Genomic DNA, 17,916 nt, shown 5'->3' with positions numbered 1-17,916 from the left:
TAAATCCAAGATACAAGATAATATGCCTTGCATTAATTTAAATTCATGTGAGTTAAAAGACAATTTGAATATTGTTTCCCATTTTCTACTAGCTTCTTGATCATATTCAGCAGCACATTTACCTTTACATATAGTTAAGGAATCTTTTTTATTTCTATTGTAGCTCTGTTCATAATGGAAACTCTGCAGCAGAATCAGCTGTCATCTATCCCGTGTGGCCAAGTGCAGAGGTGAGAATTCTCATTTGTGGGATGACCACTCACAGCTTTAAATGTTTTTACTGTAACTGCTCTTATAAGGTAGCAAGCTAGAGAGAGAGAGAGAGAGAAACAGAGAGAAGAAAAGAGTTCTCTCTGCATATTCCCATGTGTGTGATGGCATTAGTCTTCTTCTGCTGTATTTTTCTAGAATGTGTGTGCGTGTGTGCATGTATGTGTGAGAGAGAAATGTCTTGTCTTTGTCCTAATAGCCACTCTTCTCTCCCTCTAGTTTTTTCTCTATCCTCCCCTCCTTTCTTTTTCTTTTTCATCAATATCTTCTCTTTCAAAAAATTCTTGATAAATCAAATTTCCAACTTCCTCACTTTTAATATGGTAAAGTTACTTGGATCCCCAATGTCAAGGGATCTCATACTTTAATGTCTGTAAGGATTGCCAGGGACACCTTTTAAAAGTACAGATTTCCAGGCCTTAATTTGAGCAGTTCTCTTCCAGTAGATCCAGGGTGAGGCTGAGCATCTCCGAGCCTTCCCCCTTCATATTATGGTGCAGGGGATCAGGGGCAGTTTTCCTCTGGGTCTCCGTGCTGTTGCTATGAAAAGTGGCTACAGCATCACTAATATTTTTCTTTCTTGTTTTAATTGCATTAATATTATGAAGCAGTTAATAGCATTTTCTTAAAATTATGGTCAAAGGCATAGGCGTTTGGTTTATAATGGTATCTGCAAACCACTCTTTTACTAAATTAATTTGTTTGTTTTGCTTGTATTTCCACAATTGTAAATGCTGTGAGTTAAGTGACTGCTTTGCTTCAACTACAGGAGAATGTGAAAACACTCCAGGAGAGAGAGGTTGCATATATCAATGCAGACTCATACACAGAAGGTAAATTTTATTTCAGATTGTCATTAAATAGTATACCAGTATTTAAGTCTATCAACTCCAACTCATAAACTAGGATTATCCTCTTTCTATGAGATGCCTCAATAATACCTCCATTTCTCCATTTTACCAGAGAGAACATTATTATGATTCAAATGAATCAATATGATTCATAACTAAGCTATTGATCCTAATTTCTTTAGAATATTTACCATTTGCCTATCTTGGATTACTACTTAAAACTTTAGTACTTTTGACATTCTTCCTGTGGAGCTATTTTTAAAAGTTGGGGTAAAATATTTCATACAGAAATAGTTCCTGTATGTATTGGACCAACTCTGAAATAAGCACCCACTACAGACTTCCTTTTGACCCTGACATGTGGCTCGTGCATCTGTAGGCTTTCATCATATTATGGTTATTTCTAGGTAAGTGTCACAGGACACATGTTAGTTACTGACATGCTCTAGTCTAAAGTCTTGATATTGAATTGAATGAATGAATAAAAACATGAACCTTATGGCCTTACCACTTCCTTTGCCAAAGACCCCTAGGTACTGCTGCCGTAATGAGCAATGGCCCTTACTGTTACTGCAGGAGCTGCGGCCTTAGCAGCAGAGTCCGCCTCTGCAGTCTCCTATCCCGAGTGTGTGCTGCAGCCTCTCTGGCTCCTGAAGAGTTATTTCCACCTTGTGTTTTAGTTTGAGCCAGACTGTTTGTCTGTCTGTCTATTTATCTACCTACCTATCTATCTATTCTAAAATCTTATTTATTTGTTTTTACTGAAGTACATTTGATTTATAATATTAGTTTCAGGTGTACAGCAAAGTTACACAGTTATATACATATACATATACATATACATATACATATACATATACATTTTTAGATTCTTTTCCATTATAGGTTATAATAAGATACTGAATATAATTCCCTGTGCTATACAGTAGGTCCTTGTTGTTTATCTGTTTCATATATAATAGTGTATATCTGTTAGTCCTGAACACCTAACATCTCTCTTCCCTTCCCCCTTTCTCCTTGGGTAACCATAGTTTCTTTTCTATGTCGTGAATCTATTTCTGGTTTGTAAATAAGTTCATTTGTATCATTTTTTTGTTTGTTTACATTCCACATATAAGTGATATAATTTGATATTTGCCTTTCTCTGTCTGACATACTTCACTGAATATGATAATCTGTAGGGTCCACCCTATTTTTAATTCTCCAGGAATGATGCCTTCAATTTGAAATCTGTTATATCTTGTTTATAATTAGAAAATAAAGTTAGAATTAAATACAGGTTTGAAGTCCATTTGGAGGTATTAAAATACTCTCTTATTTATTTTGCAGGCAATTATACCCTCAGAGTTGACTGTACACCTCTTCTTTTCCAGTTGGTATATAAACTGACAAAAGAGGTATGTAAATAGATCTGTCATAATGTTTTCTGATGAGTAGATAAGTCAATAACTTTTGTTTTCTAAATTACTAATATTTAAACTGGTGACAGACATAGCTGATTTGTATAAATAACAAATCAGAACGAGCTTTAATATACTTCTTATGTGACATAACTATGAGAACAGTAGTGCTAGTCTCTGTTCTAATAATAGTTCCTAATAATTGTATACATTTGTTAAAATGTGCAGGGTCTGTTGTTTCATGGGGCAGAGTCTCTTTGATGTAACAGAAAGAATACTGAGCTGGGATGGGGAAGCCTTGGCTGTGAAGATTGCCTTGGCTATTCATTCATTCATTCATTCAGCAAGTATTTATTGTGTGGTTACTATGCATCAGGTCCTATGAAATGAATTCTAGCAGCAACAGTGATAAAAGGACAAGGTTACTGAATCCAAATACTTTGTAATCTAGAGAGGCCACAGACCTGTAAATGAGGACTCATACTTCACTTGAATATTGGATACTATATACAGTGGAGGACAATTGCGGAAGAGAGAAGCTAAGACCCTGGGGTAGCTGGTGAGGTTGGAAAGCATTAGAAGGTGTTTACAGAAGGATTAGTGGTTAGGCTGTAAAATGGAAGGATGTGAAAGTGGGGAGAAGGTTTCTCCTCAGAGGATACAAGAGCTAATAAAGACATGGATGTGTGAAAGAACATTTCCTGACCTCTGGGTAATGCAATATAACCTAAATGTAAGGTGTTGGTGAAAAAGCTGGTAAGAAACGGGGCCTGACACATAGGCCTAAATGTTCATAAATCTGGTGATGGAGAAATTAAAGAATCTTTAACAAGTTTGTACATTATCATTTTTATTCATTAGAAAAATTACTCTGTATCAGTGCAGTGAATAGGTTAAGCTGTAGTAAGTCTAAAAGCAAAATGGAAATAATTCCACATACTTATTTAGCGCACAGGAATTTATAAATACTAGTTATTGATGTAAAAAGTACTCTGAAAATGCTAATGCACTCTGAATCTCTAAAGGTTATGTGATCTACTCTTTGAGAATATGTGTGCTTCATTTAAATAACCCCCCATTATAGAATTTAACTGTAGAAATATTTCTTTCAAGTAGGTATCACTTAGATGACAGTGGGAAGTATCTGTCACATCTCTGTGGTCCTGTTTCCCAATTGCCCTTCATCTTGCCCTGTCCTTTTCACTGTTAGTGTCTTTAACATCTCATCCCAAGTGAGCATCCTCCCATGCCCATCACAACTCCCACCATACTGGGAAGCTTAGGTCCTTGATCCTTTTATTGAAATGTCCCATAAAAACATCTTATCTAAAAGCACGCTGTAAAGACAGCCCTTGTTGGGGAATCCTTCTCAGGAGATACATTTACACTCTGTCCTACAGAGGAGGCTCCTGCCTTTATAGGAGGGGTAGTAAGAATTTTAGGACCAAGAAGGAGAAGCTTAGGTCTATCCCCTTTGTACATTTATTTAATAAGTATTAAATGTGTAAGTGGTTACCATAATGACAGGATAAATCAAACAGAGATTCTGCTATTAGTGTGTTACCTGTGTAGCCAGGAGAGACTATGATGAAGAATTTTCAAATCCAAGATAGAGATTAAAATCACCAAAGTGAATACAGATAAAAGTGTGGGAAGCAAAAAATAAATATCTTAGTTTATTATTTTACATGTTGGAATTAAACAGCCTGCTTAATGGGAAATTGCAAATTTTTTTCCAATTTTAAAGCCTCTTTTATGTTAATTTGAATTTAATTTGCATGCCACTTGTATTAGATACAATATATTTGTCTTTCAGAGTTTTTGTTTTAGGTAGTTTTTTAACAGTTTAACTGGGAAATTAAAATGTATCTTTAGAAGTTACATTATCAGGATGAACTAATTAATTGTCCAGAAGAGAAGAGTGAGATTTTATAATCTTTTTTGATTTGATTGTCAGTGGAGGAATCAGACATCATTCATCTGGAGAAATGCTGTTGGTTGCTGAGGGCTCAATCCCGAACTGGATGATTTGACTTAGAGACATTTGGCCCATTGGCTTCACCACCAATTTGTCCATCTCTGAGTGAAGGTGGGAATCCTTCTATTTTCTACAAATGTCCTTTGGTAAACATGTGAGCCTTGTTCCACCTTTGGAGCCTTGTGTAATTCGGTTTACCTTTCTGCACCTGAATATTCTCATATATAAAATCAGTTTGACCAAGACAATCATTATGAAACTGTGCTCCAGTGCGGTGCCTCAGCATCTGGTGCAAGGTCAGGGTGGTGGACACTGAATAGGCAAAGCTCTAGCTTCCACACGTGACCTCACCTCTTCCTCAGCTGAGTAGTGTCTATTGTATTTCTTTTATATAGAAGAAGGTTCCACTGCTGTATCCTTCCCCCACCCTTAAAAAATTAAGAAACCACTGGACTAGACCATCTCTAAGGTCCCCACTTAGCTCTAAACTTTTCACTACTATATATATATATATATATATATATATATATATATATATATTAAATGAGGTTTACAAGGAGTAGTTGTGGCTGATAATCACAAAAACTGTATTTGAAATCTGAAAGCTTGGGTTCTGCTTCTGATTCAGACCTTTTTAAAAAAATTTCTTACTTTTAGCAAGTCATTTAACTACTTCTTAGCTTCAATTTTCTGCTCTTTGAGGGCACAGAATTAGATTCTTGAAATAGACAGTCTGTATTCTTCAGGTTTCTAGTGTGTTTTAGTAATATTTGTTAGGGGAGCTAGAACAGACAGGGCTTCCACTTCAGCAGTGCAGTTATGTTTTTACCTTTTTAGAATTAGAGATTGAGAAATCATTTCATTTGAAAACAAAATGGTTCTATTTATTTTTTATGAAAAGTTTAAAAACCACAAGATTAGATTATAAATTACCCTTTATTTCTGAAATTTAATATATTTTATTTATACAGATTAAGTGGTACAATGAAGACTGCAGTACAGAATTTCTTTCTCTTATAATATAGTGTGTTAGTTTTCTTTGCTTCATGAAGGAGTTGTATGAAGCTTGTTAATAACAACACAGTATATCTTTGATAGAGTTCAACTTTTCTTCTTCTTTTTTCTTTTTTCTTCTTAGTCTTTCCAAATTAGGATAATTGTGGTCTCTGACTTTTTTCCAGTTAAATTTTTAAAATATATTTTAATTTTTTACATTCTACAATCACTTTTGACTTTTGGAATTAATATAAGATAGAGACAGGTAGGCAGACAAAACCAAACACTAAATGATAGTATTTTCTTCTAGGAAGTTAAATTTTGGTTATAATTATTCCAGGGGGAAAAAAAAAAACTTCCTAAGACAGTGGAAACTACTGATAACTTTTAAAAACTAAGTCAGTTTATGCGAGTCATGCCTCCTTTCATAAGCATGTCATTATTAACAGGAAGTTTGTTTGCTGTGATTTATTCTGTGTTCCTATTTTACAGGTTTATTTAATGCTTTTGGTGAAAATCATGACAGCCACATAGATTTTAAGGAGATATCCTGTGGGTTATCAGCTTGTTGCAGAGGACCTCTGGCTGAAAGACAGAAATGTAAGTGTGTTAAACATCACAAAATTTGGAAGCTATACAGAGAAAAAAATTAGCATCCATTCATGTAAAAAATCATCTGATTAAGGCTTGAATTTTCATCTCTTTGGCAAATAGCAATCTCTTGCTGAGGTTTTACTGAGGTCAGCGTAAAGGTTCAATCATCTATTCTTTTTTACTGTGGAGTAATTTAAGATCTTTGTTATTAATAATGGTTGATTTTCCAGATGAATGTACAATTCATGATAAATGAACTACATCATTCATGATGTGTTTGAAAATGTTAAGCATATAGAAAATATTTTCTGGTAGTCTATATAGAAAATTTGTCTTGCTTAACTTGAATTCCAACTTATTTTCTAGCACTGTGTATATTGATATTAGCAAAATTAAATTTATGATAAAACAATTTTATTAAATGCTAAATTTATCTTTTAAACCTAGCTAAAATATTATAGCGTAATTTATAAGCATATTACATTAATAAATCTTAACCATATTTGGTTAGGAAAATGCAGCAGTTTACATTTAATTGGAACCTAATTCTTATATATTCACTAGGGTCATTATCTCTGCATATTTCTAAAATACAGCTTCACAAATACTGCGTATTTTGGGTATGATACTTATTAGTTCAATATTCTTTAGTAATGTTGTACTGTGATGTACTCAGTTAATTTAATAGCATAATTAATACATAATTATTACACACACGGGTGTGTGAAGTAGATAATTATTTAATCTTAAAAATTTATATTTCTTTTATCTTCCCTGATAGTATACCATTATTCTAACCTGGCTTTGTGATAGATTATTTGTTCACATTAAAGTTCTGGTATTAAAGAGGCTGAAGTCTTTGTTTCTCAGTTGAGGTTAATTATTGTCTTAAATTTTTTTTTAATTTATTTTTTGCCAGTGGACTAGTGGAAGTTAACCAACTAGACTAACTAGCAATTTTGCTGATATTGATGTTAATTAGCAAAGTGCTGATATTTCGGATTTTTAGCTTGTTGTATATAAACTTCATTGAAGATTTGAGATTGTTCTTAGGCAAAAATATTGGGTGCACATTAATTACACTGGAGAGGCAAAATCTTTATACAGTCATCTCTCATTATCTGCTGAGGATTGGTTCTGAGACCCCCTCAGATACCAAATCCATGGATGCTCAAGTCCTTATGTAAAATGGCATAGTGTTTGCATATAACCTATGCACATCCTCCTGTATACTTTCAATCATCTCTAGGTTACTTGTAATACGTAATACAATGTAATTATTTGTAAATACAATGTAAATGATATGTAAATAGTTGTCAGTGAATAGGAAATTCAAGTTTTGCTTTTGAGAACTTTCTGGGAAAATTTATATATATATATATATATATATATATATATATAATTTTTGATCTATTGTTTATACCTGTGAATGCAGAACCAATGGATACAGGGGGCTGACTGTACCAGCTTTTTGTTGATTCTTAATGTAGATGGAATATTTTCAACATTGTAAGAATCAACTCTGAAGTGATCAGTTTTAAATATTAGAAATTAATTTAAAAGCTTGAATTACCTTCTCAAAATCTGTGAGATATTGTATAGTAACTTGGCCCTTCTTTTTCAGTTTGCAAGAAATTTAACTTTAGATTTAGGTGAAGGATAGAGTTCTCTAAGCTGGCTAATGATATAAGGAGAGAGACTTGTGAAGTGTACAGGAATTCCTACAAGTTCAAAGGACTTTAATGACACAATCTCCTCCAAATAAGAACTTAATCCAGAATGTAATTGTTTGAGGAACTAAGTAATTTTACTAGGGCGGCTTGTAATAAAATGTATTGTACTTCAGAATATGAAAGTAATTTCCCTCCATAAGAGTTTCTTTTCTTTAGTTTGCTTCAAGGTATTTGATGTTGACGGTGATGGAGTTCTCTCTAGGGTTGAACTGAGAGACACGTGGTTGCACATTTAGAGGTCTGGAAGGACAACTGCACCGATGATACCCTGGTAAAGTCTGATTGTATACATCTTCTTGAATGTAAACTTCCAACAGGAACATAGAGTGAAGAATTTTTTAAAACAGGTTGAGAAAAAGATTTCTTACTACTTCTAGGTTCTATATTATGCTACTCAAAATATTCATAGCCAAAGATGCAAAATTGGGAAGAGAATTTGCCTTAGAAAATTTAATAAGCTGAATGTATTATATTAAAAAAATGAAACCACTGGAAAATTGTCATAAATTTTTAAGGCAAACAAGCAATCTATTTCTGTAATTAAAAAAAGAAAAAAAAAGTTGACCGAAAATACTTTATACTTCAGCTACTGGCTAATAAAAATGATACCTTCTCTATCCTAACTACTGATTTGGGTTTCTGGTTTTAAAGGAATTACATGTGGATGTATCCAACATTGTAGAAGACACATAGAATGCACATGACACCACAAAGGTGAGTCTAGCAGAGACTAATTTATTCTTTTCTAAAAATACATTATATTCTGAATTGCTATACATACCTTACGTATACATACTTGAATCTCTTCTACATCATCCCTGCTAAATGCTTATTTGGACCTGTGGTTACAATACCTCCAAGTTGTCCCTAAGGAAAGCCCATTCCACCTTTAAAGAACTCCATTAAGTGTTATTTACATAAAAACATTATATTTTATAAGCTAGGCATTTTATAAAAATTAAGTAGAGACAGCCCTTGACATCTGTAGTTTATAATCTTTACTTCTCCCATTTTAATACATTATAGTAAAACAAAGCTTATATTGAGCAAAAGAAGCCACAGAATAAAAGAACACATTGTACAATTCAATTTATATGAAGTTCTAGAACAGAGACAACTCATGTTAATAATTGTTACAATAGTGATTTTGGAGATGCGTCATTTAACTGGGAAGGACCATAGGATATCTGGGATGATGGAAATTATTTTTTATCTCAATCTGGGTGGTGTATATAGTTTTAAAATTTTTTTTTTCAATAATATTGGTGAGGGTCTGCTCTAAGTTTTTTAATAGCAGCCAGAATAAGTGTATAATAGCAGAAACAAGCATGTACTTTACAAAGAATAAAGCCTTGAATTTTTTTTAGTTTCACAACATTTATTAAAGATATTATAATAGGTTTGCCTTAATGTCTATGTATCCCTGTGAAACTGAAGATAATCCATATATGTGAGACACATATGAGTTAATTTGACCCTTTGTATTCAAATGTTGACATGTACCAAGTAGCAGATGGTAGGATGTAGACCATAGTGGTCTTATACAGGCTTAGAAAAATAAGTAACTTTTTTTTTCAATCACAAATCCAGAAGAAATCATCATAGTCTTATTAACTGACACTCAACAGAAATAAATAATAGAAATGAATTTTTCAGGGCTTGATCTTTGGCAACTCAGATAACCATCTTCATTTACTTTTCTGCCCAAAACTAAGGTAGCCATTTCTATTTGGTATATATGAAAACAGAAACATAGGAAAGTTTCTGTTAGGAAATACCTTATGTAGAGATACAATTTCCATTGCCTTTTTTCTGGGTGTTTGATAAGTATGGAGGTTATCATCGCTGTCTATTTTTATGTAAGACCGTGTTTCTTCTTATGGCTGTACTTTTGAACATTAAAAAAAAAGATCATTTAGCTGCTCCATCTCCGTGTAACCATATAATGAAATGGTAAAAATTTAGAATAGAATTTGGACCTTTCAACCAAACCTATTACCCATATTCACTGGTGACTAGACTGTGACAGTATTACCCATTATTTTGTACCATTACATTGGTATTAATATACTTTTATGGAAGTTGCATCATGAAAGCCAATAATTACCATCATAGTGCTTTAAAATCTTTTCTTATAATACATGGTATTATATATTGAATGAATACATGAATATCATTAATAACAATTATTAAATATCATTAAATAATAAATCATTAGATAATAAAAATATAATTAAGTAATAAAAGCTAAGAACATTATTATTCATCTAGGATTGTTAAGGTGATTGTTCAAAACATGAAGTAAGAAGCATTTGGTTATATTTTTGCTTGCCAAGAAATATTGTCTACTGTATATAAATGTAATTTTTGGTACACTTTGACACCAAAAAAAAAAAAATACTGCTTTATTCAACTTGTGAAAGTAATGTTAAATTTTATTTTGAGGAAATGTTAATATAGATACTCATTTATTATATATATTTAGTTTTTTAAAATCTCTTAAGTAGTCTAATAATATTGCCAGATGTTTTAAAGAAGATCTTAGAAAATTGTTAGGGTCAAAGGGCATAATCCAGAGAGTTTGGAAAGATGCTTTCAAAGTTAGTAAATAGTCCTTTTTCTCTAACCAGAACCTTTTGTGGGTTCTGTTAGTAAACTTCACCTTGAACCAGAAGATACTGTGAGTTATTTCCCAGGTCTTACTGGAGGATGAAGATTTTTGGTGATAAATTGCCCACGTTGTGACTGACTACTTCAGAGTTTGGTTACTTTTGAACTTATTCTTGCTGGCCTACTTTCAGATGAACACATAGCATCTACGTTAAATCATTAGTTTTCTTTCAGACAAATGACCATTGCAAGTTTAATAAAACAGATTTTATTCAAATAATATAAGAAGATGAAGATTTAAGATATTCTTAAATATTGTTTCTCTTTCAGAATGGCCATCTTAACTCTAGAGGAATATCATATCTGGAGTGTGAAAAATGTTCTTGCCAATGAGTTTTTGAATCTACTTTTCCAGGTATGTTTAAGGTAAATGACAGAGACCGAGGGCAGTGGTACCAGTAGTTCTACATCTTTTCCATTATGTAGTAGTTAGACAACTAGACTACAAAACCATATATTGTCAAAAGAACTGCATTAACCTGTACACCACCTGCAGATGGTAAGTTAGAGCGTGCATGCTTCTCAGAGTCACAATGTGCATGATAGGAAAGTAGAGTATAGCTGATAATGTTTATCTTAATAACTCATGATAGAGCAGATTGTAGACACATAGAAAAGAATTTAAAATGTAAAACACATTATAATTTGCTATTTTTCTTTACCTTTTTTTTTTTTTTAAGACCCTTCCTAACAAGTAAGGCAGTGTGGACAGAGACATAGATCATAAGTCGGCAGCTGTAAATTTTTCACAAAGTATACAATCTTTCCAGTTAGGAGGTTATTTTAGATGCAAATCTGTTTCTTAATTTTCTTTTATTCTTTCTTTCTATCTTTTTTTTTTCTTTTTTTTAATTTAATTCTTTAGAAGGTCCAAAAAAGATTGAAGGAGAAAGGAGGAAAGAAAAGCTGTCAGGGGTGAACATGAAATCATAAAACTTGCCAGATTTTAACTATTTTCCAGTTAAAGTAGTTCTCTTTGCTCCAATTTAAAGAAACAACTTATAGTTTCCCATTTTTCATAGTTCTTCATAAATATATGTTGATTTAATAGTATTTTACAGGGTGTGAGTAGGGACAGACTGGAAGTTCAAGATTTGTAAATACTGACAGGTATATATAGAATAGATAAACAAGTTTATACTGTATAGCACAGGGAATTATATTCAAAATTTTGTAGTAGCTCATGGGAAAAAATATGAAAACAAATATACGTATATTCGTAAAGTACTGAAAAATTGTGCTGTACACCAGAAATTGACACAACATTGTAAACGGACTATAACTCAGTAAAAAAATAAAAATAAGATAAAACTGTTAGAACACTATAAAAAAAATAGTATTTTAGATTCTTCTTATTTTATTCTCCTTTTCTTATAAAAGCACCCCTATGAAGATCAATAAGACTTGATATCTTTATATCTATCATGATTCTCCATTGTAAATAGAGTAACCTGCCTGTGACACAGCTATGTTAGAATAAATGAAAATTGGACTCTTCCTGACAGCTAATAATTAATGTATATTTAAAGCATATGAAATCTGATAAGTCTATGATACCCATTTAAATCAATCAGTTGCTCCACTGTCAGTTATCAGCCAGGATCTAAGTTGATGTCTTTATAAAATATAAATACATATAAAAATAATATAAACCTACTATAAACAGAAATGACTTGCTTAGTAATATGAAAATTGAGCAGCTATTTTTATCTCATTTAAAATGATGTCCTCAATTACTTTGTTATCATTAATTATATAAACATTTTGACCACTTAAGTTTGTGTCTGAGTCACCTTGCAGCTCTTACATAGCAAAGCATTTTGAACTTTTATATTGCCTTTCCTATTTTCTCATGTTTATCAGGGACTTGCATAGGCACTATTTTTTCTAGGACTCTATAAACAGATGTATGCCTGAGATTTTCTTTTGTGTCTGTGTTTCTAGCATTATATTACTGACAGATTTTTTTGTTGGTTATCAATCTAATTTTTTTTGTTGGTATATATAGTCCTTTCAGCCCTTTCAAATATATATGTAGTCAGTTTACAATGTGTCAATTTCTGGTGTACAGCACAATGCTTCAGTCATACATGAACATATATATATTAATTTTCATACTCTTTTTCACCATAAGTTACTACAAAACAGTATTGGATATAGTTCCTTGTGCTATACAGTATGAACTTGTTTATAAATTGGGAGTTTGAGATTTGCAGGTACTAAATATTAACATTACATTTTATGATGCTTACTTTATCCCATATTCAGACATGCTTTTAAAACTTAATTTTCACTTAATATATAAGTAATCAGACTTACTCTAAATTGTTTTATTTTCTGTCTGTTTCTAAAATAGAATTAGCTAGTAAATTCAGTGATAAAAGCTTGAATTATACTTTTATTTTATTTGCCAAGATCCCACTCCTGGCTGACCATTTTGGGTATTTAAGTATAAAGTAAGTAGATGTCAGTAGAATTAGGAAACCATTCCTGTGGTAATATTATTTTCAGTCCTTTCAAATAAACTCAGTGCCCAATATTTTGCAGAGGAAGCATTCTAAACATGATCAGGATCTTCTATCTTGTATGTTTGTCAGAAAGCGTCAAATGTTAAACAGTTTGATAAACAGAATAGTGCACCACACTGACCCCTACCTATATCCATGCTCTAATCCTGAAATCTGTGAATATGTTATTTTACATGGCAAAGGGGATTTTGCAGATGTATCAGGTTAAGGACTCTGAGACAGGGAGATTAGCCTGGATTATCTACATGGGCCTAGTCTAACAACAGGAGTCCTTAAAAATTGAAAATCTTTCCCAGCTGTGGTCAGAAAGATATGACTTTGGAAGAAGGATTAGAAAGCTGTAAAGCTGTTAGCTTTGAAGATAGAGGAAGGGCCATGGGTAAAGAAATGTGGGTGAACTCTAGAAGCTGGAAAAGACAAGGAAATATATTCTTCCTTTGACCTACAGAAGGGCATACAGCCCTGCTGACATCTTGATTTTTAGCCAAATGATACCTGTTCCTGACTTGACCTACAGAACCATAAAATAATAAGTTTGTGTTGCTTTAAGCTGCAAAATTTGTGATAATTTGTTACAGCAGTGATAAAAATAAATATAGGGGAGGTAATCCAACTTTATGGATTGGAGGGCTCAGCATTTTAAAGATGTCAGTTCCCCTTCAACTGATTCAAAGATTTATATGTGCACATCAAAATCCCCAACAGTTAATTGTTGTTACTGTTTTTTTGTAGAACTTGACAAGCTGATTCTAAATACATAGAGAAGCGTGAAGGGCCAACAATAGCCAAGATGATATTAAAGAACAATGTTAAAGGACTTATAAAACAATATTAAGTCTATGTGATAACTACCTAAAGTTAGACATATAGACAAATGGAACAGCATTGAATTAAACCCTGTACCATACATGAACAGTAACTTTAGATAGGTTATAAATCTAATATATTTGAAACATAAAGCAAAGCATCTGGGGGAGGGTAAAGCTCAGGTGGAATGTGTGCTTAGCATGCATAAGGTCTTGGGTTCAACTCCCAGTACCTCCATTAAAATAAATAACCTAATCCCCCACCAAAATAAAGCATCTAGAAAATAGTGTAGGAGATATTTTAATGACTTTGAAGTGGCAAAGTGTTCTTAAACCGGACAAAGCATGAAACATAAAAGAAGAGTTTTAAGTTGGACTTCAGTAAAATTAAGAATTATTTTTATCAAGAGATACCATTAAGAAAGTGAAAAGCTAAGCCACACGGTGGGAAAATATATTTGCTATACCTATATCCAACATAAGACTTGTATCTAGGGCATATAAAGAACAAAAACCAGTGGAGAAAAAGGCAGAACCTCAATATTAAAATATGCAAAATAATTGAACAGGTGCTTCACACACACACAAAAAAATCCACATAAGCTATGAAAAGGGGCTGACCTCTTTAGTAATAATGGAAATACGTACTAAAACCACACTTGGAACACCATTAGACATCCACTAGAATAGTTAGTTGTTAAGTGATATGAAGCATTGGTGAGGGCAACAAGCAATGGGGACTCTTACACATGGCCAGTGGGAATATAAATTCTTACAAATACTTTGGAAATAGGCTTTTTGAATGAAAGTTATATATGTGTGTGTGTGTGTGTATATATGTACACACACACACATACACATACACACAGACCCACACCCTATTACCAAGGGTAAGCCATGTGTGTACCCTTCAGAAACTTCTACATCTGAGCACCAAAGGACATCCAGAAAATTCTCATAATCACTATTTGTTATACCCCCAAATAGAAAATGACCCAAACACTTGTCAACAATAAATACATAACCATAAGTGGTGGCACATGCATACAAGTTGTATACTTTAAAGCAATAAAAAATATACTAGTTTACAGAAAACACTAGTGGATGAATCTTACATAATGTTGAGTGGAAAGTACGGGACCAAAAATTTCAAAAGCAAAAAAACCAATCCATGGTGGCTGAATTTAGGATGGTGAGTCCATCAAAGGGGTGCCGTAGTAACTGGGAAGAAACCCAAAGTGGAACAGCAATGTCCTGTTTCTTGACTGGATGAAGGTTACATAGATGTGTTTACTTTGTGAAAAATCACTGAGCTGTATACTTAAGATGTGTTCACATTTAAGCATGTATACTATATTTGCATTTTTTAAAAAAAAGTTTGCTTGCAAAAAAAGATATCCAAAGCCCAAGTATTTATCAGTAGGAGAATGGATAAAACAAATGATAGTATATTCAAACAATGGAATACTACTCAACAATAAAAAAGAACCAACTACTGATTGAAGGATGAACCTCAAAAGGCTAATTTATACATTTCATTGTTAGGTAAATTTTAACTCAGAAGGTAAACAAAACTGTAAACAGGCATGTGCCCTGGGGGGAGGGGTGCTGTAGCCTTTGTCTCCTCAGACCTGTGCCATTACTGGCACATCTCGCAAGAAGAGAGGCAGGGCTCAGCCACAGCTACCATCTCCTCCTGTGCATAGTGCCTGGGTGGGGGCGGGGCTGAGGCCTGAATCTGCACGTGGGGGCTCCACAACCTCCTAGGCAGGACTGAGACTTGTTTATAGCCCGAGGCAGAGAGGATCTTTCTACCCTGACACCTCAGAGAACTTGTGCTGCCAAGAGAAACAAGGAGCTCAGATTTGGCACAGAGCATAGGTGGGGCTGTTCCGCAGTCTTCCCCGAGCCCACCTACAGACCGCCTACCCGAGGCAGAGCAGGCAGCTGCACAGAGCAGCAGAGTGACCAGCACGAGGAGAGAGCAGGTGGGCAGCCACCCACCTTCCTGGCAGGAACACAGCACCTGACCACGGTGCTGGGACGGTGTGTGATCTGCCCACCTGCCTCCCCCTGATCACAGCATCTGACTGTGGCATCAGGAGGGGGAGTGACCTGCCCGCCCACCGGGTAAGAGCTCAGCTCCTGACCTTGTGTTAGGAGGGGACACAATCTGCTAGCCAACAGCCACTGAGAGCAGCACAGATGAGGGCGCCAACAGAAGGCCTATGAAACAGCAAGCTGAGTTCGCGAAGCAGGGTGAAGATACAAAGACCTGTCGATCAAATCATTAAGGGCACACCATCTCCAGGTTAAGTAGGTAACTGATACTCCTTAAGCCACGGTGCCAGAGAGATATGAGCAATGTGAAGAAGCAGAGAAACCACTCCCAATTAAAAGATCATGAGAAATCCCCTGAAAGCATGATCAAGGAAATAGACATTGATGGCCTACTAGATCAAGGTTTCAAAAAAAGAGTGATCAAAGTACTGAAGGAACTAAAAAAAATAGTGTTTAGGGATATAAAATATGTCAAAAATGAAATAGAAACTATAGAGAAGAACCAAGTAGAATTAGTAAACTCATTGTCTGAGATGAGAGCTGACCTAAAGGCTGTGCAAAGCAGACTAGAAAATACAGAAGAACAAGTATGTGATCTAGAAGACAGGACAACAGGAAGCACCCAATCAGAACAGCTGAGAGAAAAACAAATAAGAAACAATGAAAACAATATACGGGACCTATGGGGTAATATAAAGTGTGCCAATCTATGCATAATAGGAGTTCCAGAAGGGGAAAAAGAACAAAGGGGATTGAAAAGGTATGGGAAGGACTCATGACTGAAAACTTCCCAAACCTAAAGAAGGAATCATATCCAAGCACAGGAGTCTCAGAGGGTCCCAAACAGGAAGAACCCAAACAGACCCACACCAAGGCACATCCTAATCAAGATAGCCAGAGTCAAGGATAAAGAAATGATCCTAAAGGAAACAAGAGAAAAACAGAGTGAGTTACAAGGGAACCCCCATAAGGTTTTTAGCTGATTTCTCTACACTATTTACAACAGCTAAGACATGGAAACGACCTAAAATGTCCATCAACAGATGACTGGATAAAGATGTGGGATATTTATATGATGGGATACTATTCAGCCACGAAAACTGACAACATAACGCCATTTGCAGAGACATGGATGCTCCTGGAGAATGTTATACTAGGTGGAGCAGAACAGAAAGAGAAAGAGGAATACCATATGAGATCACTCATGTGTGGAATCTTAAATATATGCAATGTCTTGTGGTAACTCACAGCAAAAAAAAAAAGTGACAATGAATGTATGTACGTTCATGTATAAATGAAAAATTGTGCTCTACACTGGAATTTGTCATAACATTGTAAAATGACTATTACTCAATAAAAAATGTTTAAAAATAAGTAAAATAAAATATAACCTTTAAAATACTGTATAATGAGAGGTGTGATGTTCTAGTATCTGTTCTAAGAAGTACGTTAGACACACATAAGAATAACCAATGGTCAGAAAGATCACATGTTACCAGCTACCACCCCATTCAAATTAATGGCATTTAGGAGATATTCATATATGTGTGTACATATGTAAAATATGTATTAGTATATATGTAAATCAAATAAAATATAATCTAATATAAAATCATATCAGCAAAAGCACTGTGCTGACATAAGTATCTTGGTGTAAATAGATTACAATTTTTTATTGAGTTGTCATAATGGGAATATTGTGAACCAAGGGGCAGTTGTAAAAAAAAAGTCATCCAAAAAAAAAAAAAATCCTGACTACATGAAAAGATGCACAGTTACTATAAGGCCTCTCCCCTTATTTACTATCAATGTGAGAAAGTCTCTTGGAATAAGTTAGGAGAATTAAAACTCTTAACAAGACACAAAAATGCACTCTCTGTTAAAGAAAATAAACCAAAAGAAAAAACAAATGAATGGACAATTAAGATCCTACAGATAAAAATACCAATTTTTATGGGAAATATAGCCTTAAAATAAAAAATGAGATTATATTCTAATTTCACCTTTTGAATAAAGATATACAAAATTT

General features: G+C 33.9%; 2 protein-coding genes across 4 annotated transcripts in view; one reads left to right on the top strand and one right to left on the bottom strand.

Moving 5' to 3' along the window:
• Nucleotides 1-17,296, top strand: part of LOC135320668 (putative N-acetylated-alpha-linked acidic dipeptidase) — a 498,181-nt gene extending 480,885 nt beyond the window's left edge. Inside the window, exons 2-10 of one of the 4 annotated variants that reach the window (XM_064483792.1) lie at nucleotides 164-230; nucleotides 1,040-1,103; nucleotides 2,451-2,518; nucleotides 4,479-4,610; nucleotides 5,988-6,095; nucleotides 7,979-8,093; nucleotides 8,474-8,536; nucleotides 10,763-10,847; nucleotides 16,894-17,296. In XM_064483792.1, coding sequence (XP_064339862.1) covers nucleotides 164-230; nucleotides 1,040-1,103; nucleotides 2,451-2,518; nucleotides 4,479-4,526 — 247 coding nt within the window. In that variant the 3' untranslated portion in view covers nucleotides 4,527-4,610; nucleotides 5,988-6,095; nucleotides 7,979-8,093; ... (1 more) ...; nucleotides 10,763-10,847; nucleotides 16,894-17,296. Of the gene's footprint in view, nucleotides 1-163; nucleotides 231-1,039; nucleotides 1,104-2,450; nucleotides 2,519-4,478; nucleotides 4,611-4,642; nucleotides 4,684-5,987; nucleotides 6,096-7,978; nucleotides 8,094-8,473; nucleotides 8,537-10,762; nucleotides 11,338-16,893 lie in introns of those variants that run through there. The other 3 variants (XR_010379921.1, XM_064483791.1, XR_010379922.1) reach the window with 3 other exon arrangements.
• The window catches only part of LOC135320670 (actin-related protein 3B-like), an 876,522-nt gene that overhangs the window by 119,085 nt on the left and 739,521 nt on the right, over nucleotides 1-17,916 (bottom strand).

This window comes from Camelus dromedarius, unplaced genomic scaffold (assembly GCF_036321535.1).
Source record: "Camelus dromedarius isolate mCamDro1 unplaced genomic scaffold, mCamDro1.pat HAP1_SCAFFOLD_114, whole genome shotgun sequence".
Classification (NCBI taxonomy): Eukaryota; Metazoa; Chordata; class Mammalia; order Artiodactyla; family Camelidae; genus Camelus; species Camelus dromedarius.
Note: the sequence above shows the minus strand (reverse complement) of the source record. Positions and strands in the feature narration are given on the sequence as shown.